At 47.3% G+C, this 27,858-nt stretch overlaps 1 protein-coding gene across 3 annotated transcripts; it reads right to left on the bottom strand.

Annotated features, from left to right (window-relative positions):
• SERPINA12 (serpin family A member 12) lies at nucleotides 1–27,858 on the bottom strand. Of its 3 annotated transcripts, none has more exons than XM_033191468.1 (5): nucleotides 27,771–27,858; nucleotides 11,471–12,137; nucleotides 9,507–9,777; nucleotides 2,881–3,028; nucleotides 1–486 (listed from the first exon to the last, which is right to left on the bottom strand). In XM_033191468.1, exons 2-5 carry the CDS (start codon nucleotides 12,102–12,104, stop codon nucleotides 295–297), a joined length of 1,245 nt encoding a protein of 414 aa, XP_033047359.1. In that variant the 5' UTR covers nucleotides 12,105–12,137; nucleotides 27,771–27,858; the 3' UTR covers nucleotides 1–294. The 3 variants fall into 3 exon arrangements, with proteins under 3 accessions (XP_033047359.1, XP_033047360.1, XP_033047358.1); XM_033191469.1 differs by lacking the exon at nucleotides 27,771–27,858 and adding an exon at nucleotides 22,652–22,750; XM_033191467.1 differs by lacking the exon at nucleotides 27,771–27,858 and adding an exon at nucleotides 17,886–18,042.

Raw genomic sequence — 27,858 nt, 5'->3', positions numbered from 1 at the left:
TGCGGGGAGAAACGTTTGTTTATTAAATCACAGAGTCCCTCTGCCTGCTGGAGGGGAGAGGGGAATGCCACCAAGTGGGGGGGGTGGGGCATCGAATCCCAGCATTTGAATGGGCAGGGAGGGAACGGGGCACAGGACTTCCTAGAACTTGCAATTTTGCTCTTTCAGGCAGTCTAGGGAGATGGTGACGGGGAGGGGCTAAGCTGAACTGTGCCTGTCACTTCCATCTCAGGAAGACGGAACATGTTCAATCCCAAGCCATGTTCGGGGTCTGCGGCAAGCAGGAATTCTCCTTTATTTTCCAATAGGGTTAACAATCTTTCCCAGGAAGAGCACGGAAGGTATTTTCTCGCTGTAAATCAGCAGCAGATAGGGTTTGTCTATCTTGACGACGAGTGGTGTCTCCATGGGCAGAGTCTGTGCTCCAGTGCCAGCGGCCCCCTCCGTACCCCTCTCATCCATCTTCAGCTCAGCCTTGTGCACAGCCTGTGAAAGCCAAGGGCAAAGTCAGGGACTGCCAAGCTGCTCAGCGACCATGGTGGGCCGGAGGCCCAGAGAGGATCAGAGAGGGAGACAACTTGGTCCAAGCTGTCCAGCACAGCAGTAACTTGGTTTACTCCAGGGTTTCTGGCTCTTTTGCCATTAATGCTGGAGAATATTCGACAAGCAGATGCCGCGTGAAGGAAAAGATGGTGCAGGGGGAGCATCACTTACGGGGGTCGGTGGGGAGAGATGGAGTGGGGTTTGCTTCTCTTTCTCATGGGTTACAGGGAAGCATCAACCATAGCCATGGCAGAAAAGGTCTACTGGGCTGTAGTTGGGTGAAAGTGAGGTGGTGGTATCCCCACCCTGAAGCCTCCAGCACCTCCTTTCATCCACCTGGTGGATGGTTAAGAGGGAGGAGGATTCTGGATTAGCTCTGAGATGACTTGCATCCCAAATCCACTCCAAAGGCATCAACATCTGTAAACAGGTGATCAGTACTGGTAAGCGGATGGGTATGTGTGAAATCCTTGCACATTTCTTCCTAGTCTGCAAAATTCTCACAATTTTCCTTGCAGAAAACAGGATAGTATCCTGTGTTAGAATCACAGCTATCAGCAAGCCTAACTACAGAACTACAGAGCCATTAAACTCAACAAGACCTTCAGAGCTGGTGTTGATTGTTTGTGGGAAATCTGTGGCAGGAAAGCTCAAAAGTGAGAAAATTCTAGTAACTGTGTTTCTTATGTCAACGTGAAAAATACAGTGGAATCTGTGCCATCTGATTCAGAGCAGTGGGCTCAGCTTGGCAAGCTGGATCCTTCCCAGACTGGCTTGAACCTCCCATTTCATCTCCATTAAGCACCTAATCCCCACCACCCACTACTGCATGATATGCAAAACCCTCCATCCTTGGCCACACTGCTGCACCCATTCCTGCACCCATCTCTGCTCGTTGAAATCTTTCCCCTCCTTCAATGCCTTTTTAACCCCAAAGTAGGGTTGCCAGGTGAAATATAGGACATCCAGTGAAATTTGAATTCAAGATAAACAATGAATATGTTTTAGTGTAAGTATGTCCTCTGCAATATTCAGAACATACTGGCACTAAAAAAATTATTCATCATTTATCTAAAATTCAAATTTTTTTTTTTTTTTTTTTGAGACGGAGTCTCACTCTGTCGCCCAGGCTGGAGTGCGGTGGCCGGATCTCAGCTCACTGCAAGCTCTGCCTCCCGGGTTTACGCCATTCTCCTGCCTCAGCCTCCCAAGTAACTGGGACTACAGGCGCCCGCCACCTTGCCCGGCTAGTTTTTTGTATTTTTAGTAGAGACAGGGTTTCACTGTGTTAGGCAGGATGGTCTCGATCTCCTGACCTCGTGATCCGCCTGTCTCGGCCTCCCAAAGTGCTGGGATTACAGGCTTGAGCCACCGTGCCCGGCTTAAAATTCAAATTTAGCTGGGTATCCTGTATGAAATCTGCTAAATTTGGTGACCCTACTTATATGCTGCTCTCTTTTGGCCCCAGGCAATCAGGTGCTCACCTTTGTCAGAGGCCACAGGCCCCTTTGCTTGGTCATCTCTTCCTATGCAGCAAATGCTCACGCCAACTCATACAAAACATGTGGCCTTGGGCGCGGTGGCTCACGCCTGTAATCCCAGCACTTTGGGAGGCCAAGATGGGTGGATGACCTGAGATCAGGAGTTTGAGACCAGCCTGGCCAACATGATGAAACCCCGTCTCTACTAAAAACACACAAAAAATTAGCTGGGCATGGGGCGGGCACCTGTAATCCCAGCTACTCAGGAGGCTAAGGCAGGAGAATTGCTTGAACCCGGGAAGTGGAGGTTGCAGTGAGCCAAGATGTACCATTGCACGCCAGCCTGGGCAACAGAGCAAGACTGTCAAAAAAAAAAAAGAAAGAAGAAAGAAAGAAAGAGAGAAAGAGAGGAAGAAAGAGAGAAAGGAAGAAAGACAAGAAAGAAAGAAAGAAAGAAAGAAAGAAAGAAAGAAAGAAAGAAAGGAAGGAAGGAAGGAAGGAAGGAAGGAAGGAAGGAAGGAAGGGAGAGAAAAGCATGTTGCCTTTGAGAGAGGGTCTGGGTTAGATCTAGACCATTTCTAAGCCTGATAACTGTTCCAGGCCTTGATCAATGTTTGCTACATTGAATAGATTTCCAAAATAGCAGCAGTTTTAAAGACTGGAAGCATGAGGCTGGGGGAGGTTATGTAGTTTGCCCAGTATCATGGGATTGGTAAGGGTCACAGCTGGATTCATGGCCACCCCAACTGGTGGGTGGAGTCCTGGCTCTGACAGCCACTGTGACCCTGGCTCTGGCCCGGGACTGGGTGAAGGCTCCTGTGCTGCAGGGAGTGGAGTCCAGGCTAGGCAGGCTTACCTCGCTGACTTTCAGGTTGCGACAAGGGGCGATCTTGGTGAGTTCACCATGCTCCTCAAAGATTCTGGAGATACCCATGTAGGAGAGAGTCTTCTTCAGGTCGAAGGTGCCTGTCATGTGGAGTCTGGGCACAGACACATCTACGACCCTGGGGAATGGACACGACAAGGGTGAGTGGTCAAGTCCTGTTGTGTTGCAGAGTAGGCCTCAGGATACATGATCAATGAAATGTGTCCTCCCAGCCCCAAAGGTCTCCAATCTCTCTCCATCCACAGAATGAGGAGGGATTCCTTAACCCTGGGACCCTGGTTTCAAAACACTGTAAGTAATCTGAACAGTATCCCTGCCTCCCAGCACACCTGCCCCAGAACCTTCTACAGCGAGTGTTCTCAAGTCTCAAGTCCCCCTGTCTCAGAGCCCCTTCAGCCACAGTCCCTGACAATGTCCCCACTGTAGTCACTGCCATGCCTGAGCCCTGAGCCCATCCTCACCCCAGAATATCTGACGCTGGAGGGAACAGGGCACCCAGAATCTGGAGCTAGACAGAACTGAGTTCAAATCCACTCTGCCTCTCATGAGCTCTGTGACTTGGGGCAAATGACCTTCCCTCTCTAAGTCACTTACGCGAGAAGGAAGCTGATCCTCATCCCTCCCGCGGGACACTAGGGGTGCTAAGGCAAATACAGGCAAGGCGCTCAGCAGACAGTCGGCGCTTAGCAGGTGTCCATCCTCCTGCCCTCTAGCTAGTAACTTCACATCCTCTGTGGCTGAACCGCGATCAGCCTCCTGCCCGGAGCCTTGGGCTAGGGTCTCCTGAGGTACCTGCAGGCCCTGGACTCCTGTTCACCTGGCCCTGCACCCTATTTTCCCACCTACCCAAGGACCTCATTCTTGCCTATGTGTCCTCTCTCTCCTGCATCATCCTTCAACAGTGCCCCTTTGATCCTCCTCTGGAGAAGGCTGCACCCGATCCTCAAAAACTAACGCCAAGACATCTGTCTTGGCCCTGAATTGCCTTTCCAGCTTCCAGCTCATTTCTTTACTTCCCTTTGTAGCAGAGGTTGTCTCTGCTAGCTATCTCCACTCCCTCCCACGATTGCCTCAGTCACTGCAGTCCGCTCTCTGACTTCAACTTTCTATGGAAGTAACTCTTTCCAGAGTCACCGTTGACATCCAGCCCCACATCCCAGAGTCAACTCCCAGTGAGCCGCACCTGCCAGTAATCTCTTTCCCCAGGGTGAAGCGTTCCAGGTTCACCCTTGAGGCTTCTCCTCCTTCCCCACCACTCCTGCCCCTGTCTGGCTCCACCCCACCTGTCTCTACCAGCTACGCTGCTGCTCCAAGACTCAGACCTTGGTCCCCTTCTCTTTTCCACCTTCACTCCCTCCCCATGAATGGCATTCAGTCTCACAGCTTTGAATATCATCCACAGACCTGACGACTCCCAAATTTACCTTTCCACTAATTCATTCACTCAACAAACATTTATTAAATGCCCACTGTATACCAGGTGCTGTTCTACGTGCTGAAGATGCATCTATGAACAGAACAGGCAAAGATCCCTGCCCCTGACTGTGTGTTCTAGCAGGGAAGACAGGGGATAGAATCAACATCGCAAAAAGTACCACCTAAACCTACACACACGTACCGGTAGTATGCAGAAGGCAGTAAGTGCTATGGAAAAAAATAAATAGGTCAACTTGCAGATATCGGGGATCGGTCCAAGGTTTGAGAAAACCTTGAGGCATGCAAGGGAATTCGACAAATTAGGCTTTTTTTTTTTCCTGAATAAAATGGGTAGTCACTGTAGGGTTTTGAAGAGAGGAGTGACATAGTCTTGCTTAGGATTTAAAAAGATCATTCTATCGCCTCTGTTAAGAATATACTCTTGGTGGCGGTGGTGTGTGTGAAGTAGGGATGGGCAAAACTGATGCTGGGAGACCATTTGGAAGCTAGTGTGGTCGTTGGATGTTGGGAGCCATAGAGAGAGTGGAAAGATACCAAATTCCAGATGTAGTTTGCTGTAGGTTAAAGGGGTTTCCTGACAGATGGAATGAGGCATTTGAGAGTGGTCAGGGTGACTCCAAGGTTGTTGGCTTGAGCAACTAAAAGGATGGAGTCGCCGGGCGCGGTGGCTCAAGCCTGTAACCCCAGCACTTTGGGAGGCCGAGACGGGTGGATCACGAGGTCAGGAGATCGAGACCATCCTGGCTAACACGGTGAAACCCCGTCTCTACTAAAAAATACAAAAAATTAGCCGGGCGAGATGGCGGGCGCCTGTAGTCCCAGCTACTCGGAGGCTGAGGCAGGAGAATGGCGTAAACCCGGGAGGCGGAGCTTGCAGTGAGCCGAGATCGCGCCACTGCACTCCAGCCTGGGTGACAGAGCGAGACTCCGTCTCAAAAAAAAAAAAAAAAAAAAAGGATGGAGTCACCATTGACTGAGATGGGCAGGCTTGGGGAGGCTCCCTGGGGACAGATCAGGACACCATTCTAGATGTGTTGACACTAAGCTCCAATTACACATACAGGGGAGATTCTGGGTAAACAGAAAGATCCATGACTCTGGAGTTTGGGGGAGAACAGGGACTGGGGCTAGAAGCGTGGCAGTTGTGGTAATAGAGATGGTGTTTAAAGCTCTGAGCCTGTGCACTCACTCAGGAGTAAGTAGAGAGAGAAAAGAAGGCTGGGAATTGAGCCCTGAGACACTCACCTCTGAGACCTGGAGGAGGAGAGGGGTCTCCAGCAAAGGAGATTGAGGAGGGGAGAGGTGGGAGGTGCCGTGAGAGTGGAGAGCTTGAAGCCAAATGAAGAGCACCTTAAGGAGGTGGGGACACCAACCAGCCAAACAGCGAGGCCTGAGGCTGACTGCACTCTGCAACACAGACACCCTTGGGACCCTGGGAATGGAGCTGTCTGTGAGAAGTAGGTGCAGAAGCTGGACTGGAGTGGATTTAGGAAAGGATGAGAGGAACTAGGGGCTGTGAACAGAGGCAACTGCTTCACGGTATTCACCTGCAAAGGGGGAGTGACGAAATGGGGGAATAACTGGGGGAAAGCAGAGGTCAAAAGACACTTTTATGTTGGGAAAAATAAGAGCATTGAGATATCCTGCAGGCCAGCACAAGTCGTACAGGTCTGCTTGCACAGAAGGCAGACACCTGCTTTGTCTTCTTGCATAGAAGCCACTTCTATGAGCTGTAAGTTATCCCTGGCCCCCTACGAGGTTTCATGATGAGATGGAAGATAAGAGCATCTTTTATCTGACGGAAATGATTCAGAAGAGAGAAAAACATATGTTGATGTAGGAAAGTGAGGAGTGGATTTCTAGGGTGATGTTCCTGAGTAGCGAAGGGCCCTAGGTCCAGTGCGTTAATGGGGAGATTTGCTTTAGTTTGTGCCAACATGGGAAGGCATTAAATGCAGCTGCTGCTGGCAGGTGAGTGCATATACCAATATGTACCGAAATGTGTGGGGGGCACCCAGGCTGGGAGTGGACCCTCAACACTTCTGAACAGGACAATGGCTATTTCAAAACCACCAGCAATTTTCTGCTCCTAAAGGTGGACCCTGGGAAATAGAGCTTTTCGTCTGGGGAAATTAGAGGAGCACCTGGCCTCAAATTATGCAAATCCAAAGCAGGTGTCTGCCTCCTGCACAGAGGCCGGGTGGAAGTCATCCGAAGCCTAAATTCTGACATGTTCTACCCACATGTAAACTGGTGTGTGTCTGTTGACTTGGTTACTCCTTTTAGGGAAAAGGTGATTTTTCTGCTCAGGGTCTTCTCCCGTCTGGAGGGGACTGCAGGAAGAATACATGGGGATAGCCCATCCACCCCATAGCGGACCACTGAGATGTCCGGACTACGCTTCTCACCAGTAGATCAAAGCAACTTGACCGCTTATCTCCCAGAAATAATGAGCTCAGACAGTAGGAATATTTGCCTATCATGTTCTAACCAAATGTAATTCCTTGGGGACTGTGGGCAAGCCCCCTGTCCTGCAAGAGGATTTGGGTTTCTTCTTGGGAAGGTAGACATTACCCTGTCTGTCATTCCAAGGCCAGAAGTGACTGGGTAGGCAAGACATCCCTGGGGTGAGAGGAACCTTCCTCTCCATGGCCCTCCTGGTGAGGAGGCCTGGCCTCAAGTCACGGAGATGCAGGAAGCAGTCCCAGAGGGATAGGGGAGGCAGAGCAGGCACTAGATAAATGGAAGGAGGTGCCCTGGAAAAGACGCTGAGAATAGCCTACACTTGGACTCTACAAGGCGCCACTTCTATGCACTCTAAGTTATCCTGGGTTCCTGTGAGAGCTTTGGTTCTGTTATTCCCAAACCTCCAGGAAGTCTGGCACGGGCCTACAGAAAATCTTGAAGGTTCTACTCCACTCTTGAGTAGAGGTGCAAAAGGAGATGAAGCCTGAAGCCAGAGAGATAGTGGCAGTGCCCAGGGAACATCTCTGTGTGGTTAGTGGGGGCCTGATGGTGGTCACAGCACCGGGGGCTGCAGAGGGCCTTGGTGAGGGGAACGTGAAGCCCCCAGTGCAGCACCTGAGCTGTAGCCCCATGGGGAAATTGTCAGACATGGCTTGGAGATGGGACGGGAGTGCAGTCAGGACGGCAAGTTCCAGCAAATCAACTGCAGGGTCTCAAGCCACTGTAATTTGAGTCCTACAGGAAACGTCATATTCTGGAGTCCATGTCTCACAAAGTCAGGACTTCCGGATGAAGTGGGGTGGAAGACCTGGCATTCCTCCCATTTCTCACCTTCTCTTCACCTTCTACAGCCCCAAATTCCTTAGGGAGATCTCCCAAGACATCCCTATGAACTCTAAAACTCTGTAGAGTGCAGGCTGAAACATGTCAGTCCCTTCGGGATGTCCCCATGTTGAGACAACATGGGGGAACCCGTGGGTGGTAACTGAACTGAACTGATGTGACTCCTTTCACATGGAACATGGCCTTGGAGGCATTGCAGAATGCATCTGTGATATCTAGAGTGAGCTGCAGGCTCAAAAAAGGAAAATTCTGGTTCTGAATGCTTTCAATAAAGTCACATTTATGGAAGGGGGGAGCTAAGTGGCAGGGCATTCCAAGAGCACTGCCATCCCTCGAGATCTGCACAGCCTCACCTGCCCTTCCCACTGGAAACATCTTCTTCAGTGGAGGAGCAGCCGCCCTAGAGCTTCAACCTGAGGGTAAGAAGGTCAGATTTGCAGGACACCTGTCATTCAATAAACCAGAAGTTCAAAAGTTCTGCTGAGAACCTTGGAGCTCTGCCTCTTTAGCCAATGGGAAGGAGAAGGAGAAAGGAACTTGCATTTGGATGTGTTTTCTGTGGGGCAATGTTTGCTAAGGCACATTTAATTCTCTCAAGAGTACTGTGATGTTGGCAATATTATGTCCACACACCATAGATGAGAAAATCAGGTCTCAGCTAAAGGTTGGAACCTGGACCCCTCCTTTTGTTTCAGTGGCCAGAACCCTTGCAGCTCCCTGGTTCCCAGTGAGAAGGGCGGGCGAGGCTATGCAGATCTCAAGGGATGGCAACTCTCTCGGGATGCTCTGCCACTGGGCTCCCCCAACCCAGAGCCGTGACTTTATTGGAAGCATTCAGAATCAGAATTTCCCTTTCTTGAGCCTGAGGCTCACTCTAAATATAAGAGATGCATTCTGCAATGCCTCCAAGGTCATGTTCTGCAGGAAAAGAGTTGCATCAGTTCAGTTACCACCCATGGGTTACTAAGCTCAGTCCTAGGATCATCTGCACCTCTCCTGGAACCATCCTTGGTGCCTGACAGGACATTAGGTGTGGCAGAGGTTCTCAGTAAATACCTTTATGGAGATGCATGGGGAATGATGACAGGGACAAAGTGGAAGAGGGAAAGAGAAGAACAGAGAAGGGGACATCTGACACCTGTCCAAGTGGAAGCTGCCCACTCTGCTACATCCCCTTCACTGCTCTGGCCACTAGAGGTCACTAGCCCAGCCACTTTCAAGGCACTAGGTATGTCCATGCTGACACTTAAGTCCCTAAGACTTAAACCCAACACCAACTCTTACCTCTTCCCCCAAAATCTATCAGTAAGAAAGTGCCTGGGAGGAATTCTGTAGGCTTAGCATTAATCTAATATCAGTTTATGTTTTAAAAGAAAAATATTTACTCTCTTTGGTTCTTCAACTATTATTTGTATAACTTACTTTGGACACTTCATGGGTTTTGTTGTGACACCACAGTTGACAACATCATTCTCCTCACAACTCACAGCTCTCTTTTACAGCCCGTGTGTGTCCTTGCAGTTTCCTTTGCTCGTCCACCTTTCATACAGACTGCCACCCAGCCTTGGAGACTTGGCTCAAATACTATATCCTCTGTGAAGTCCTCCCTGACCACCACCCTCCACTGAGACTCCATCTACTGTGCTCTCACAGTCTTGATGAATCTCCCTCAAAGAGTCAAGCACTTCACTCTATTCTTGTGATTTGTTCCCCAGTCTACTTCTCACCATGATATAAGTTTATTATAGAGGCCAGAAGAGGACTTGGCCGTGAGGTAAGAGCTCAGAGAGAAGAAATAAGAGGGAAGACAGGAGAAGGAAAAAGCTGCGAGGGCTAGGCACCCACTTTACCTGCGTGACAGTAACGTTTTCCATCTGGAGAAAGTGTCCACCTGCAAGCCCTTCTCCAAGTGCTTCAGCTTGCCCTCATCAGGAAGGAGGAAGATGGCTGTAATATTTTTCTGGTAGGGTATTTCCAGGATGGTGCAAGAGAGCTTATCATCATAGCCAACTTGGTACATGCCACTACGGAACATCATGGGCACCTTGACTGATCTGTTTTTCTCCGAAAAGAAATCTTCCTCTTTAGTCACATTTGGATCAAACTCATGCTGCCACCTGGCTTAGTTTGAAGAAAGACAAAATGACATGATCATCCCATGGGAGAAAAGGTGACTAAATCCATCTAACCACTAGTCTCTGTCCACACAGATTCAAGGTGAAAAGGGATATTCTGGGGTATCAGGGAAGTCCTTGCCCTCATACCACATCCTGGAGATTTCTGATGAGATGGGCTCAGGTGCAATTATTAGTTCCCAAAGAAGTCAAGACTAGACTGCCAAATTAAGAGGGGGAAAGGAGACTACCATAAGCCCAGGTTCCCCTAAGCCTGAGAAAGCCCACTGAGTATGTCCTAACAGAGGGGACTGCATTACAATTAATGAGGGCTAATTGAGTCTGGTGTGAGTAGAAACGCTTGATTCTAATCTGAGTCAGTCCTGAAGGAGCTGCTGTCATGTGGAACTAAGAAAACTGATGAAACAGGCTGCCATTGGGAGCTTGCCAAAGAGCAGTGAACACTGAAGCCTGGGTGCCTGGACTCTGAAGATACCTTGACCTATTGGGCATAAACTCAGACCCGGGTCTTTCAAACTTGCTACTCGAGAGTCCTCATTGTAGGGCCAACTCCCTGAGTTCAAATCCTGGCCTCACTGTTCTATCTACCTGTCCAAAAGGTTATCAAGGGTTAACTTTGGGTAAGTGTCTCAGTCTCCCTGGACTTCAGTGTTCTTATTTGTAGAATGAGGATATTGGCAGCTACCTCATAGGGATGCCTTGACATGTAGCAGGATAAGGCAGCACAGCTCAGTGCCTGTGTATAGTGAGGTTGAGTAGGTGCTAGTCATCATCAGCATCGTTATTTTCACTGTTATTCCTGTTGTTATCTAGGGGACATAGGAATTTCAGGAAATTCCATATTCTCCCCTTTCCTTCTCTGGTTTAGGCACATCGAGGTTTTAGACTGCCAGTGGTCACCTTTTTTCTTCTTTAGCCATCAATCTGCCTGTGGATTTTGAGAACCCTCAATTTTTTATATTTAGTACCATGTTCCTGACACTCCAGCAGTGATTTTATCTGGACTGATGGGTGTTGGCCTCTGATTCTCACCTATTTTGGCCAACCTGTCTGTGTATATGTGTTCTGTGTGGTGTTGGGGGATAAAGCTGAAATTTGGAAACATTCTTCCGTCTTTTTTTTCTGTCTCTTTCCATCAGATCTGGGAAATATATAAAGTCTGATAAGGAGAATTCATATATATTATATATAAGAAGACCCACCAAGTGATCACCATCACCATAATCAACACAATCACTATCTCAGGTGTCTGCTTAAAGTGCTGGAAAGCACACAGTGCTAGGGCCAAGAGAAATGGGTTCCAGTCCTGACTCTCAATGATGGGCTTTGTAACTTGGAGTAAGTCAGTTAATCTCTCTCTGAATTTTTTTCTCATCTAAGAGATGGGAATAAAATGTAATTCCGATCTCTATAACCAATGTTGTGTTAGGATAATCACTAACTATGAAAATGACAGACTTCATAAAGCTCATTTCACATACATTTTCACTTTAAATCTTGATAATCATATGATGAGTTATGTATTATGGTACCCATTTTACAGATAGGTAAAGCGAGGTTCTGAGAGATAAATGACATATGAATTCAAGGTCAAAGAGCAAATAGTGGCCAACCCAGGTTTTTAACCCAAGTCTAATGGTCATCCTATTCGTTCCACACCAACATGCCAAAAGCCTTACCTCGGAAGAAAATATAATTTGTAAGAAGCATCACAGTGCCAGGGTCTATATTCTCGATCAGGTTGTTAATTTTCCCATGGGTTTTATTACTGATAAAGTCATTGATCTGCTTCTGAGTAATTTTCAAATTCTGAAAGTTGGTAAGGATGGTTTCTGCACCATAAAAGTTCTCGGCATCTTCCAAAAACATACGCTGGGGCTTCAGCCTCCGGTCAATGAACAGCGTGTTCCCGATGCCCACTTTGAGGTCCTGGGTCTTCTGGTTCAGCTCGTGGATGATGTAATGGAAGCCCTCATGAAGATCTTTTTCTGGGATCTTTCTGAAGTTGAACCCCTGCTTGATCTCGTCCAGGGAGCTGTCTTGGGCACCCAGGCACAGCAAAGAGAAAGCTGTAGAGATGCTCAAGGGGGATAGCATGATGTTCCTGCCAGGGTTGTTGGAGGCCAGCTTCTTGAGAAGCTTAAAGCCAAAATCCATGTTCTGCCTTGTAAGCTCCTTGGCTGCCTTCCTTTCCTTCCACCCTTGGGCCTGGCTCAAAGCTTTATAATTCCTTGGTGAGAAGCTTGGCTCCAGAAGACCTTTCACGGTGAGGAGAACAGCCAGAAAAATGGCCAGGCCCAGCGTGGGGTTCATTTTCCTTGAAGACTATCTTGTTGAGTAGTAGACCTGAGGTTAGCAGAGAAAAAGAATGCGATAACCCCATTGCCCACAAGTTACCCAGAGGAAGACCAGAGGAAAGAAGAAATACAGTGACTAGTATGTGTTGTACATAGCAGTTTGTGAGTGCTTTGACCCGTTCATAGCATTTAACCTTTGTAGTCACCCTGGGGACTAGAAATGACTTTCTACATTTTGTAAATAGGAGGACTGAATGTAGAAGACATCTCTTGTTTTTGTACCCTCTTTATGGAAACAGTGTCGCAATTCCTTTGAGGAACAGCTCTCCTCCCCTCCATTGGACCACAGTGAGGATACCCCATAGTGTAGGCGTGTGACCCAGACCTACCTTCATTGCTTTGCCACACTGACTGGTTAAAGACGAGAATGTGGACCAAAATCAGACCAGTCAGTGTCTTTCTAAGGGAATGTAAAAGTCCCTAAACTTTGAGGCAGCTAGCTTTGTGAAGTAGCCCTGAAGCTGAATGTGGCCACGGTTTCCACATGTAGGAGAGGAGAGCGATAGAGGGAGATGGAAAGACAGAAATGGACTGACACATCTGATGACATCTTCGGAGATCCTGGACTAAGCTTTACCTCAATTTACTACCCACTTCCATGTTTCCAAGTTACAAAAGCCAGTAAGTTTCCCTTTTAGAGTCGGCTGGTTTGAGGTGAATTTTTTCCCCTTCAGCCAAAAGAATCATGACTAATTTGCAGAGATCAAGCCCTTTGTTTAAGTGCATATGTTCTCTAGGTGGTGGATGCTCATTCCAGGAGGACTTAGGTCTCCAGGAAACCTTCTTCCCTACGCCCTTCCCAGGGAGGGAAGGGGATGGCGCCACAGGAGAGGAACAGCCAGGTCTGCCTGGCGCTGGACTGCTGCTTCTTTCACCCACCTCTCAGCTTTGACATCTTCCAACGGCACTGTGAGCTTCTGGGAGACAAGACTTTTAGTTACTGTTTGCCCTTAATCTCCAGTCCTAATGATGCAGAGAGATGCCAAAACCATGTTGGCCTAATTATTGATTTCTCTGGTTGGACATACTACTGTCAGTGATGGTTACACCAATTCATATGTAAAATGAAGGCAGATTTCTTTACTTGGTCATCTGTTATATCATTTAGTCTACTTTCTTCCTGTGATTTATATCTTATATATCTATAATTCATGGGTAAGACTCAGCCTGTCCACAGTAAAGGCTATTCATGGTTGTCTTAGATTGGGTTCCCTAGAAACAGAACCTGAGATGGGGATTTAGGTGCATGTTATGTATTGAGGCAGTTGTCTCAGCAGGAGCCTGTAAGGAAGTGAGGGAAGTGGGATGGAAAAGGGAAGGAGCCAAGGTGACATCTAGCCTTGGCCTGGTCCACAGCAGAAGGGCTCTCCAGGCTGGCCTTTTGGACAGAATCAGTCAGTTGGTGGCTGTGATCTGTCTTCTGGATGCAGGTGATGGTGCATAACTGGGTCAATTAGGTCTTATCAGCCAAGGACAATTTTCTGGAGAGGGGAAGGTCACTGTGAGCTGTCAGCAACCAACCCTCACAGCAGTACCAGCAAAGGGGAACTGGGTCAGTCACCAACAGGGTCTGCGCAGTTAAATTCCCATGGCTGGCTCTTTCTGGTTGACTGAATAAGCAGATGAATGAACACCAGGCAGGGTCTGTACCTGGGAGTGTCCCCAGTTCCCAGATTCTTCATGTCCAAATCCTTCTATGTCAAGCACTGTGGATAGAGCCTTGATCACAACAAAGGTCTTCAAGGAGTTTGTAGTATAGTATTGGAAAATCCTAGTGAATAATGCTCATTGCTCCCTCAGCATCCATTCTCCCAGCTTCCCAATAGATCATCCTCCTCCTTCTCCTCCTCTTCCCCCTCCTTTCCTTCTTCTCCTCTTACCCTCTCCTCCTCATCTTCTCTTTCTTTTTCTTACTTTCAGTAATATACTCTTCTCTCAGGCAGCCCACGTGCCTCAGGGACAGAAGCTCCTCCCTACTCCAGTGGAGGGCCTGATTGGTGCAGGGGCATCTCGGCTCTCCTGCTACTGGTTGCTTTAGGAGCCAGGCCTAATCCAATCATTGCAGGTGGGAATTTCTGCCCTGATACTTATTTAGGGAGGGGCATGTGGCTTAAGAGGTACAATGAGGGAGGATTTCAAGACTGTTTGTTGGGATGTTGGGGTGCTGCCCTGTCTCTTTCCTGGGATATCCTGGGCAGGAAGGTAGGGCAGGCAGGGACTAACAGCAACTTTGCGGCATGGGGGAAGTGACTCAAAGGCAAAGCCAGAGCACAAAGAGGATGCATCCAAGGGCTCTTAGGAGAAACCGGAGCTGGGGCCATGGAAAAAGCTGGCCCCAGAGCACACCCTGCCTCTGGACCCCCAGTGACATTGAGTTACATGGTCATTTCTTGAAGCCAAAAACATCGTCACAAATACGGGCAGATACATTTTTTTTTAAATGCCAGGACTACTAAGTAAGCAGGAGTTCTGTGCTCTGCTCTCATGCCTTCACAGCTGTGTGACATTCCAGAAAGCACTTTCCCTCTCTGAACCTAGGCGTGCTCTAAGCACCTTCTACCCCCCAAAACCACCTTTTGGTAAAACTTAATAAGAGCTGGTGATAAACAAGGGCTCTATGGGCTGTCTGAAAACAGATTGTAGAAGAGAAATTAGTAAAATTCCCAAGGACGCTTCAGATAAACAAAAGAAAATAGAAAATGGGAAGGATTCCATCTCAGGGTTTAGGGGACTGCAATGTTTACAAAGGCTGCCTGCATTAAAAACAGAAGTTTCTGCTATTCAGAGTGGGCGCAAGTTCCCAGTACCTAGGAGTGGAGAAGTTAAGACATGTCCTTCAAGGAGCTGAGAAAACATTCTCAGCAGCAGGTTGCACAGCCATTTGACATGGAAGCCGTTCAGAAGCCTGGCAGGAGCCTTGGGAGGAGGCCGGGCAGGGCAGGGCCGGAGCAGGGATGGAACCTGCAGAAAGCGCCATCCCGGGAACACTTTGTGGCACACACAGCTTTACAGTGATGTTCAGTTGCTGTTCCCTAAAGTTTTCTCTACATTGCCAAGTTTCAGAAACGAGAACAGATTATGGAATTCCAGGTCTGGATAGTGGTTCTCCCCAACTTGTGTGTTTGTTAGGCGTTTGAAGGCAAGTCTCCTCACCCTTCAGGCTTACAGTATCTTCATCTATTAAATGAGGGGAAGGTGTTGATAATTTGGTTTCTTCCCCCATGAGATGCTGGTGATCAGGTGGCATTGCCACCACCCACCCCCCAAGGGACACAGCCCACACCCTGGCCTGGCCAGGTCTCAGCACCCTCCCACCTTTGCATGCCTATGTCACAACCGTCCCCACCAGTTCTCCTGCCCTGGCTCCCTGAGTGCCAACATCTGGTCTTTCTCCCCCAAACAGCCCACACCAGCCCAATTCTGGGCCTTTCCATCTATCATCACAGGCTTTAAACTGACCCAAATTTGTCAGTTGGGTTAGATACCTGAGTAGGCTAATTTTTAATTCCATCAATTAAAATAGCTGAGCAACTGGTTATTTCCCAATCAATTGATATGTTGCTCTCCTGAGTTGAGCAATTGTTTGTTGGCTTTTAGTTTGGAGTGTGTGTGTGTGCGCGCGCGCATGCGCGCGCGCGTGTGTGTGTATCTGTGTGTGTTTGGCTGTCACTCAAAATAAATAAAGAGATAAAGCTAAAACAAAACCAAGAAAAAAAGAGAACAAGATAGAAACCAAACCCCATGGGGTACACATAGGACACATAAAGCTATAGTCAGTATTTCAAGTCTCTGACCATCCTACTCCCATGCTCCCTATTAATTTGGAAAAATAATTTCCTCCTCTTATGACTAGAAAAAATAGTGCCTCACTGACCCGGAAGTCATTCTTCTTAAAGACAGATCCAAACCAAGTGGGAAGCGTCTGCACAGGTAGCACAGGTGGCTTAAGTCTACACGAGAGGGTGTTTGCCTGTGGGAGGGCACTGCTTCCACCTCCCACACCGTCCCTATGAGCCAACTGAAGCAACAGTGAACGATGACAGCAGACTCAACAATAATAATATTTCCAAATTTACAAAGTGCTTCCCCTATTATCACCACAGTTTGAAGAAACAATACCTAAACAGGGAGAACACACACAGGCTACAGAAGGTCTACTCCGCGCACAGTGGTTTGGAACCACAGTTTCCTTTAGAGAAACCTCCCCCTGTCCTTGGGCAGGTCACTCCTCTCCTGATAGTTGACCACCTTCCCTCTCTTCCCTGGGATGAAACTGACTGGCTAGAAAGAGTTGGTGCACTATCCTTCTTCAAGCCATTGAGACCAAAATGTTTAGAATGCTTTGGACAAGTTCCCAAGTCTTGAGAACCAACAGAGTGAGCTTCAGGCAACCACTGTGTTCCCCGCTCATCGAGGAGATGCTTCCTACACTTGGCTGCATGCACCAGGCACCCCTTCCTGCTCCAGAAACCCCTTCCTGCCCCAGGAACCCCAGGCCCTCTGAGATGATACCTTTCCTCAGAACCTTTTCAGAGCGCCCCTTGGAGTGTGCAGCACTTGGGTAAACTAGGTGCCCTCCCTTGGGCTGAGAAATCTGGGGAATCCTTGCTAAAGATGTGCCTTAGCCTACCAACAAAGACCCTCACCAGAGCCCCATCTTGAAGAGCCACTCCAGGCCTGCTCTGTGGCTCACCTGTTTTAAAGGACTGATATTGCTTTTAGAAGAAATCACTCAATATACAGTAGAAATTAAATTACTATTTTTAAAAGCACATTTAGAACTAAGTGGTGGTAAGATATATCTTCTCTCCCCTGTTAGAAGTAAGAGAAGCCCTGTAAACAAACTCTGATGACCACAGCAATATACTTTTTCCTCCTTCTGGGAAAACAAAGAGTGGAGCACATGTCCCCATTCCACTTCTTAATTTGCCCTGTAGATTTCTGCCTTCGTTCTTTAAGAAATATGTTTGAGTCCTCACTCTGTGTCAGGCACTGGGACACTACAGCAATGCCCAGGAAATGGTCCATATTGATGTTGCAGACTGACTCTCAGCCCAGCAAGCCCCACAGCCTTCTCCAAACCCTCGAGAACTTTCCAGCTGTTTGTCTGACCTGGTCCTCCTCCCCTTCTGTGACTGCATTCTAAGAAGAGGGGATATGTGGGTTGGAAAGGCTGAGAGATCATCGACTTCAGGACTATCTGTGCCATAAAGGGGGAAATGAGGCTCAGAGTGGACAAAGGAAGACATCGTGGTTGCAATGTGCATCAGTGGTGAGAATCCAGCTGGTGAAGCCAATTCGGCAGAAATACATTGAACAGGCTCCTTGGCCTCACTTTCTCCATGAATCAGTGAGTTGATGGATCCAGCTTCTGTCCTCAGAGAGACAGAAAGATTCCCAAACAGCTCACATACAAGGCTGACTGTGGCCAGCATCATGCAGCAGGGGTGGACCCAAGTTGGAGGCACCACTTATGTCCCAAGACCTCTCCCATCCCCACATTCGTGAAGCTTTTTTCTCTAGAAAAGCACTAGGCAGTAGACATCCATAACACTCTGCCAAAGACGTTCAACAAATTCCTCAAGAGGGGTTTACCTGGATTTTGGAGATCCTCTAGAATTTTCCTTTCATACCCCCTCCTATGGATAGTGCTATATCCTCCCTCAATCTGAAGAAAGCTTTGCGTGGAATAGACAAGAAGCACTCGATCTTTTGAAAGGGAAGGTCTCATACTCACAGTACATTCAGAAGTCCACTGAGCCAGCCAAATGCATCTGCCTTTCTTGCTTTATTATTTATACTTCCATGGCCTCTTGGAAGAGTAAGGTCAATAAAATGAGCTGGCTTGAGTGGGCAGGTGATGGAGGCTTTGGGATGGCCACACCACCTCCCCAGGAGTTCTCCTTACCCATGGAGGCAGCAGCATGATATTGTACCGGCCACGCCCACTGGGCTGTGGCTTCCCTAATGAACTCCAGTAGACACCTTTTGCAACGACTCTGTTTCCCAATCTCTCTCTGGGTATGGAAGTCAGAATAGTCTACAAGTAGATGAGCCTGGAGTCCTAATACTGAATATTCAACCCAAATATCGTCATTGCTGCCCATAGGAACAGGTTGATAACTGGGTTTCTTGGGGTCATTCCCATATATCCCTCACCATTTTCTTTTGCTATTTTTTCATGTGTTCCAAATTGTCTCCTCTGTTACCTTAGCTCACATGGAGTCCTTTGGGGAAAAAGTTCCAGGAGAGACAAATAGACAACTAAACGCATAAGTTCCATTAGGAAGAACAGGAATTAAAAATTCATCTCAAAGTTCATGATCATGGAAATTACAAATTGTTTTCCTATTGTATATTTATTGTGCTGGAGTGATGAGACTATGGCTGGGCTCTGTTGTCTCTGCCTCCCCCTTACTTTTCTATATTTTCCAAATTGTCTTTAAAAAACAGATACTACTTTAGGATTAATTTTTCAAAGGCTTAAAATAAAATAAAATTCTTATCTTCAGTTTTATCTCTTGGAGAGAAAAGCATTGATGATGCCTGGGAACCTTCCAAACACACTGATCCTGGGATGGAAGAGCAATAAGTTCAACATGCCTATCTTCAATTCTGCTTTGTCTAGTGAGCTCCAGTGAGCAGAAAAAACATTCACGTATGTCTTCCCCATTGAGTGGTGTTTCACAGTAGGTCATATCTGACCGAAGCACCTCAGAGGCCTCAGAAGAGCTGTGGGTGGTGTTTTTCCTTCCTTTGGGTTGCTGCTTTTGGCAAAGACATGACTCTCCTTCCCAGCGCTATTCAGAGCAGGCGACCCAGAGAAACCTTCTTGGAAAGAGGCAACACTAGTTCATTCCCAGGCCTGGTTCAGCCACAAACTCTATGAACTCAGGGCCTAGACGAACAAGGCTATGGGGATGTGGGTTCCGGAGCTGCCCAGATCAGAAAGTACCCCTGAAGAAGCCCCCGAGCCACCACCTTCTCTCGCCCAGGGAGCAAGGCCTGCCTGCTGGGATGCGTGGGTCAGAGACACCATGTGAATGGCGAAACGAGAGACTTCACACTGGCCAGCTCTGGTCACCAAGGGGCTGCAGAGGAGATAGAAGGACGGGTTGAGACCAAAGAGTGCAGATGGTCCTATTGTTACTGTAGAGTCTATAGTGGTGGAAGATCAGAGCCAGCGAGGTGGACACTGACCCAGAATCCAGGTCTGTACCCCTGGTTTGGGAGGGAAAACCTTGCCCTCTAATGACAGGGTGAGGCCTGTGTGAGTCTGAGGGCCATGCCTCCCTGCCTGCCCCAGACACACTCTGCTCCAGGGCAAATTCCCACGGGAGACATGCAGGGAGAGGCCAATGTGGGGATGCCCACTGAGTGACGCGAGCAGCACTGGGGATGCCTGAGTTCAGACGGTGCCAAAGGCCAGTAGGCCATGGGAAGAGGGTAGCCACAGGTAGGCCCCAGGCCAGCCAGGCGCTACACCTTGGTGGGCCCATCCTGCCTGGGAAAAAGAGCCCTGGAGAGGTGCATGTCTGTGGAGAGCACTGAAGGAGATAGGCATGGGAGGGAGCAGCCCCCTCCACGCGCCCATTAAGGGACCTCAGCCTAGACTTGAGGCTGCCCTGCCTGCCTGTAGTTAAGATTCAGGTCCCATGGATTTATGCCTGGTGTTCATCGGGGGCTAAGAGGATGAAGGGGATCGTCCAGCCTGGGGAGATTATTGTTATAAGTTAATGGGCCGAAGACACTGGCTGGAGGCTGAGGGGTGGCCTGAATATTTTTTACATTATTGCCTTGTGTAGGGGTGAGGGGGGAGCTAGGAATTTCTGGTCCTCACCCTTACTCTTTGAATCTCCCAGATGCCAGAAACATGTTAATGACCATGCCATGCTCTAACTCCAAGAGCTCTGGTCTGATGGGAACACAGGAGAACACAGAGATACAAGTCACACTAGGTAAGGGCCAAGGTAGAGGTAACTTGGGGAGGTGAGAACATGCAGGAGGCACCTGATCCTAGCTGGGGTGCTCTGGACTGCGTCGTAGATGGGGCACTGTTAAGCTGGGTTTTGAAGGGTAAGTAGGTGTTCTCTAGGAGAAAACTGAGGGCAAGAGAAGTATATCAAGGATTTTGCATCCTGGAGAAAGTGAGTGAACAATCTAATGCCTTCAGAAATTGTAAATGTGACTTTGGGTTTCTGATTCTTTAATGGTAAAATGAGAATAACCTATTTCTAAAGCATTTGTTTCCATCCTGGGAGTGCATTAGAATCATCTAGGAGCTTTTAAAATACCTATTTTCAGAACATTCCTCTAGATATTTTGAGTTAGTTGAGGCGGGATAAATCCTGGGTGAGGGTACTTTCAAGAACTTCTCTCCAGGGAATTTAATAAGTACTAGAGGTTGAGAATCCCACTCCAAAGCAAGTGATTCCCACCTGATGATTCCCAGGTCTTTTAAAGCATTCAGCCACCAGGTATCAAGATGGCTATAAAGCTACAGCATTAAGTTATTGGCACAGAGACAGACAAGTTGACCAATGGAATGGACTAGAGAATCCAAAAGAGCCACACAGGAAGTCACCTGATATGTGACAAGGGCATTGCTGCAATCCAAAGGAAAGGATGATCCTTTCAATGAGTGGTGAAAACAAAACAAAACAAAGAAAAAACCGGTGGATGTCTATACAGGAAAAAAATAAACAGTGACCATTTTACTCAACATACAAAAACTAATTTGAGAAGTCACAGACCTAAATGTGAAAGGTATTAGATTGAGCTATATGAAACTATTGGTCTTTAATATTTTTCAACCTCAAAACCCACAAATAATAATATATTTTCTTCTAGAATTTGTATCAAATGATAGTAGAGCATCTTCGTGACCACGAGATAGGCAGAAAGTATTAACCATTTTTAAAAATTGATAAATGGAAGTTCATTAACATTAAGAGCCTTGTTCCTCTAAAAGTACCTAAGAGAGTACAAAGGCAAGTCACAGGCTTGGAGTGGTATGTGTAATGTCTTGTGCCTGATAAAAGGCTCACGCCTGTTTTTAAGCACTTCTACAAATCGACTGAAAAAAGACAACAACTTAAAAACTAAGCAAAGACATGAACAAATAGATCACAAAAGAAGATATCCAAATGGCCAATAAGCATCTGAAAAGGTGCTCAACATCATTAATCAGCAGAAATATGCAAAACAAAACTACAGGAAGAACTCACTACAGACTCACTAGAACAGCTCAGATTAAAAAGACTAGCAACACCAAGACGTGGAGCAAGTGGAACTCTCTTATACTGCGGGTGGGTGTGCAAACCGACACCAACGTGTTGATTGGAAAATTGCTTGGCAGGATCTATAAAAGGTAAACATATGCTTACCCTTTGACCCATTCATTGTACCTCAGGGTATATGCCCAACAGAAATGAGTGCTTCCGGGTTTACAAAGATGTGTACTGCAATGTCCATAGCAGCTTTATGTAACAGACCTAAAGTGGAAACAACCACTTTTGGAGGCCAAGGCCTGCAGATCTTGAAGTCAGGAGATCGAGACCATCCTGGCTAACCCGGTGAAACCCTGTCTCTACTAAAAATACAAAAAATTAGCCAGGCGTGGTGGCGGGCGCCTGTAGTCCCAGCTACTCGGAGGTCTGAGGCAGGAGAATGGCGTGAACCCAGGAAAAGGAACTTGCAGAGAGCCAAGATCGTGCCACTGCACTCCAGCCTGGGTGACAGAGCGAGACTAAAAAGAAAAAAAAAAAGAAAAGAAAGAAAAAAAAGAAAAGAAAAGATGGCAAATATGAATATACCATCTTTACGCAATGTGTTAAAACTCTACAGAATATGTAAAATTTGGAATCACAAATCGGAACACGTGTACAAGATAGAGAGCTAATGTTCTTAACAATGAAGAGTTCTTATATGTCAATAAGTAACCACATGTGTTTCTCAATTAGCAAAAAGGTAAAAAAAATGTGGGTAAATATGCATTGAATCATTGTGGGTGGGGGCCAGCTTTGATTTTCCTCATCTTATTTTCTTCTTTGTTTTTGTCTCTGCAGAACAGGGTACTTCTATACACATATTAATAGATACGGTTATTCACAGACATTATGTATTTTTCACACCAACTTTGTAAGTTTAGGTGCCGCTAGACCCATTTTTACACATGAGAAAACTGAGTTTCCTATAGCTGGACAGTTAGCAGATTCAGGACTCAAAAATCAGATCTTCTGGTTCTGAATCCCTTGTTCCATGGATAGCTTTCTGGTAGATGATAAATGAAAGCACGGCCACAGTATCTTGGCAGCCAGCACGGACCCATGGAACTCTTGGCAAGACTGGTAATTCATCCCTAGAGCTAGGCATGAGAAGGATGAAGAATGTCTGTCTGAGTGATCACCTTGGCCCTTGGTTCTCTTCTCTAAGACAGAGAAACAGGCAGACAACACACACACGCACACACACACACACACACACTCTCCCCCTTGGACTAACCTCACCTCCCCGGTTCCTCCTTTCCCCTCAGGTTAGTCTTCCTTGGCCTTCCCCAGGTGTTGATGATCCCAACCTCCTAGTCCTCTTTCCATCCTGGTCCTGCAGCCTCCAGGTTCCAAGTGCATTCCTCTAGGCTCCCCAGCCCCTCAAGCCTTGTCTACAAACTGGGTGGACTTCTGCCCAACGACCTGCTGAGCCTGCCTCTGCCACCTCCACCCCTTTCCCAGGATCAGCCTGGCTAATTGGCCCTGCCAAGTGTCTCACTCAGAGAGCAAAGCGTCTGGGAGTTCCCTTCCTCGCCCCTTGGGAAAGCTCAGGCCTACTTTTTCTCTCCCATCCCAAATAGCAAGGGGCATTGTGCTAGGTACACCCAGGGTGCTCTGTAGATTCACTGATGAGGGCCTGGCCTTCTAGGACCTGAGTGTTTGGCAGCCAGTAAACCTCATAAAGGTGAGTGCACCAGAAACCAGAGTGACACACTCCATCCCCTCCAAGCTCCACAGGCCCTGATCCCTGTGATCTTTGAGCAGAATCTTCCACCCCAGATTCCTTCCCTGGGGCAGGACAGGAATGGCTGTGGGCACCCTGGCACTGCTGGGTAGAATACCAGCAGTATGCCACTGGCTGGTAGAATACCAGCCACCTGGCATAGATGTTCACATGGCCCTGTCTCACCTCCCAGGTGCAGCCTGGGAGCAGGCAGCCTATCCATCCAAGCCCACCCCACTCCCAAGCTCTGGGAAGTCTGAGGGCCTGGGCCTGTGGTCTGGGTAACAGACATAGGTGACCCATAATGCACCTGGTGGCTGGAGAAGCCATCCCTTCCTCTGGTTCTCAGTGTACCCACCTGTACAATGGGCAACAGGAGGCTGCACTGGATCTGTGGTTGCCTGAGAAAGCCAAACTGTTGGAAGTCATGCTGTCAACCAATTTCACTTAAAATAATATAGACCCAAGTCTGTGCTAAATGTCATTCTAGCCAGATCTAGATGCTGGTAGAAGAGCAGAACAACAGAGGATGTTAAACAAAAGAGCATTTGCTCAACATCACTAACCATCAGGGAAATGTAAATGAAAACCACAGTAAGATTCCACCTTACTCCTGCAAGATGGCCGTAATTAAAAAGTCAAAAAAAAAAAAAAAAGATGTTGGCGTGGATGTGGTGAAAAGGGAACACTTTTACACTGCTGATGGGAATGTAAATTACTACAACCACTATGGAAAACAGTATGGAGATTCCTTAAAGAACTAAAAGTAGAGCTACCATTTGATCCAGCAATCCAACTACTAGGTATTTTTTTTTTTTTTTTTTTTTTTTTTGAGACGGAGTCTCACTCTGTCGCCCGGGCTGGAGTGCAGTGGCCAGATCTCAGCTCACTGCAATCTCCGCCTCCCGGGTTCACGCCATTCTCCTGCCTCAGCCTCCCAAGTAGCTGGGACTACAGGCGCCCGCCACCTCGCCCAGCTAGTTTTTTGTATTTTTTAGTAGAAATGGGGTTTCACCATGTTAGCCAGGATGGTCTCGATCTCCTGACCTTGTGATCCGCCCGTCTCGGCCTCCCAAAGTGCTGGGATTACAGGCTTGCGCCACCGCGCCCGGCCCAACTACTGGGTATTTACCCAGAGGAAAAGAAGTCATTCTATGGAAAAGACACATGCATGCCCATGTTTATAGCAGCACAATTTGTAATTCCGAAGATAAGGAACACCGACCTAAGTGCCCATCAAACAATGAGTCAATAAAGAAAATGTGGTATATATACACCATGGAATACTGCTCAGCCATAAAAAGGAATGAAATAATGTCCTTTGCAGCAATTTGGATAGAGGTAGAGACCATTATTCTAACTAAAGTAACTCAGGAATGGAAAACCAAATATTGTATGTTCTTGCTTGTAAGTGGGAGCTAAGCTGTGAGCACAGGTATAAGAATGATATAATGGACTTTGGGGACTCAGGGGAGGTTGGGAGGGAGTGGTGAGGGATAAAATACTACATATTGAGTACAGTGTACACTGCTCAGGTGATGGGTGTACTAAAACTCAGAAATCACCACTGAAGAACTTAACCTGTGTAACCAAAAACCACTTGTACCCCCAAAACTATTGAAATTTAAAAAGAGCATTTCAGAAAAATATTTATGGAAGGAAAATCACAAACTGCAAAAAAGTGCATAATTTAATGTTTTTCTGCACTTTCAGGTAGCCCACCAATTTGATTTCAGCAGTACGCGTACTTCTGTGCATACCTCATGTACACACACACACACATGCACATATATACATATATATATTTATATATATACACACACACACACGTTTAATTCTTACAAGTCTGTGAGGGATCATTGCCTCACTATACAGATTAGAAAGCTGAGGTTTGGGATAGTGTGTCATCTGTCAAATGTCACATAGTTATTAAATGGATGTGCAGCTTCACAAGAATTTCTTAATATAAAAGCAGGAAAAAAATGTGGATACCACTAGTGGAGAAAATTTGGGAGAAATCAAGGAAATTCTGGGGCTGCCTGCATGCCCCTATATAAAGCTGTGGCTGTTAAATGCTGGCTCCTGGAATGGCTCACTCTAGCATTTGTCGGGATGGTTCATGCAGCCCAGAACAGGGGCCGACACCACCTTCAGTTTTCCATCTCTCAGTCATTTGACTTCTCCTTTGAAAGGTGTCCCACCCACCTCTCTCGCCTGCCTTTCCCTCATCCTCCTTTCCTACTTCCTTCCAAAGAGGCAGAACGTGAGTTGAAAAGTGGATCGAGTGTCTATAATATACCAGGCAGCAAGCCAGGTGCAGGGGAGAGAGAAATAACCCAAGTCCTCATAAGCTCACAGACCAGGGAAGGGACAGACACTGGAGGGTCATGCCTGTACTCCTAGCACTTTGGGAGGCCAAGGCAGGTGGATCACTTGAGGTCAGGAGTTTGAGACCAGCCTGGCCAATATGGTAAAACCCCATCTGTATTAAAAATACAAAAATTAGCTGGGGGTGGTGGCTCGCACCTGTGGTCCCAGCTACTCGGGAGGCTGAGGCATTAGAATTGCTTGAGCCCAGGAGGCAGAGGTTTCGGTGAGCTGAGATTGCGCCACTGCACTCCAGCCTGGGTGACAGTGATACTCCATCTCAAAAAAACAAAACAAAACAAGAATTCTGTGGAGGGGTGAGTTCAACATCACTTGCACCCATGAGGGGCAGATATTGAATCAAATTAAGGCCTCCAAACAAAAAAAGCAGCAGCTCCATCCCCCACTGGGTCCCATCTCAGGGAGGCATTGTGACATTGAGGTGGAGAACAGGTCCTACAGCCATAGCAGGCTGGGCCACCTCACCCTGGTCACCTCACTTCTCTGTGCCTCACTATTTCCATCTGTCCAATGGGACTACCGAAGTACCTGCTTCGTTCATTTCATCAGATTGTTAGCAGTGCTATCAAATGTAATGGCCCGTGTGGAGAGGATCAATTAAAGCCAATTAGTAGTAATCATAGCGATAGTTATAAGAGTAGTTAATAAGATAGTAATTAATTACTATTAATGTATCATTACTAATGATAAACATGATGACAGGGAGCTGATTCTGCTCATCCAAGTCACACTCTGCTCACCATTCTCATCCTCCAGCATCAGGAGTGAGGGTGTTGGGGGCCTAACACTGATGGAGCCCAGGAGCGCCATTCTTTCCCCTCAGATGAAACATGTGCCATCAACAATGGATCAGACAGCAAAAATCAAATGTTAAGGATGGCTGAGATCCTTGAAATTCAGAAGGAATTTGGATGGATAGTCAGTAGTTACCCAAATAGGGTTATCTGTTCACATCTAACTTCTGACTATTTTGTGTGCTTTTATACAGTTAAGGATGGGAAAAGCTCGTTTCTGAGCTTTCAGAAATTTGGGAAAACAGAGTGGTTGTCTTCTTAAGACCGAGGAAAGGGCCAAGTCACAGAGAAGATATAGTGAAGAAATACACAAGCCCACAAGTGTATTCTCCAAGAATGTTCCATGCATTCCCAAATGGGTTCCATTACCAGCTCAAGCCACAAGCATGAGAATGAGGAGTGATACCGAGTGTAGCTCTGGAAGCAGCCATCCCACGGCTCCCCATGCAGGTGGAAGAAGGGAAGTTTCCCTTCAGTCATCCAGGTTTTCAGCTCTCCTTCCAGGATAAGCGAAAGCAGGCTGATAGAAACGAAGTGTGGGCTTGTAAGCAGGTCACCCTTATTTGCAAGGGCATGCTCTGAGCTGCCACAGCTTGTTTGCTAATACCAGACAGTCGTCTTACAGAGAACTGCCTTTATAATCCAAGACAAAATGAAGGACAATTACTTTCGGAGAGAGAATACCAAGATGCAAGTGGCTGATATCAGATACCTTTAAGCAGTGCAAACCAAGAAGCAGTAGAGACTCAGGAATCTGAAGCAGGGAGGGAGGACCTGAGAGCGGGAAAAGACTATAGAGAATTCTATGTAGAGACAGAAAATCTGGATTCAGGGCTCCATGGCTACTGTTTCCCAGCCGTGTAACCCTCCTCAAGTTACTTCATCTCTTAGGATCTTGATTTCCTCACCCATAAAACTGAGGAAATGTTTGAGAAATCCACTGGGAAGGTAAACTAAAGTAGTGACTGTAAAAGGTGCGGTGTAAACTGTAACCGCCCATGCACAGGCTGCCCTGTGACTTTGGAATTTTGCAGAGGTCCCCAAGGGCTAGACCAATGGCTTTCATTTGCCCTCACTCTGGGATGAATTTTTTAAAAATTACTGGGTGCTCAGCTTGAAATCTGTGCCGCTGGGATGAAAACCTAAACACCATACAACTGCTATTGTCTTCCAGTGGTGTTTCCAAATGCCAGAATAACCTGACCAGTGGGACTTCAACCCTGGTCAGGCCCTCTGCATTACTTCTCAAGACCAAAAATGCTTTCCCTTCTTGAATGAACAGCCTGGAGGTTGCTCCAGTGGCTCCCTGGGGGACTCACAGTCCTGAGACAGGGTATGGGTTTGAGCAGGGCAGCATGGTGCAGGCCTAGACTCCCAAGGCCACACCACATCTCAGCACATCCGTGCCTCAGCCTACTCACCTATGAAATGAGGGCAATAATACTCACCTCCCGACTCTTGAGAGGCTGAGATAATTCGTGCAAAGCTCTGGGACTGTGCCTGGACTGTGCAGCTTAGGCACTCCGTGGTGGTTGA

This window comes from Trachypithecus francoisi, unplaced genomic scaffold, assembly GCF_009764315.1.
Source record: "Trachypithecus francoisi isolate TF-2019V2 unplaced genomic scaffold, Tfra_2.0 Lachesis_group3, whole genome shotgun sequence".
Taxonomy (NCBI): domain Eukaryota; kingdom Metazoa; phylum Chordata; class Mammalia; order Primates; family Cercopithecidae; genus Trachypithecus; species Trachypithecus francoisi.
This window is presented reverse-complemented; position numbering and strand designations above follow the sequence as displayed.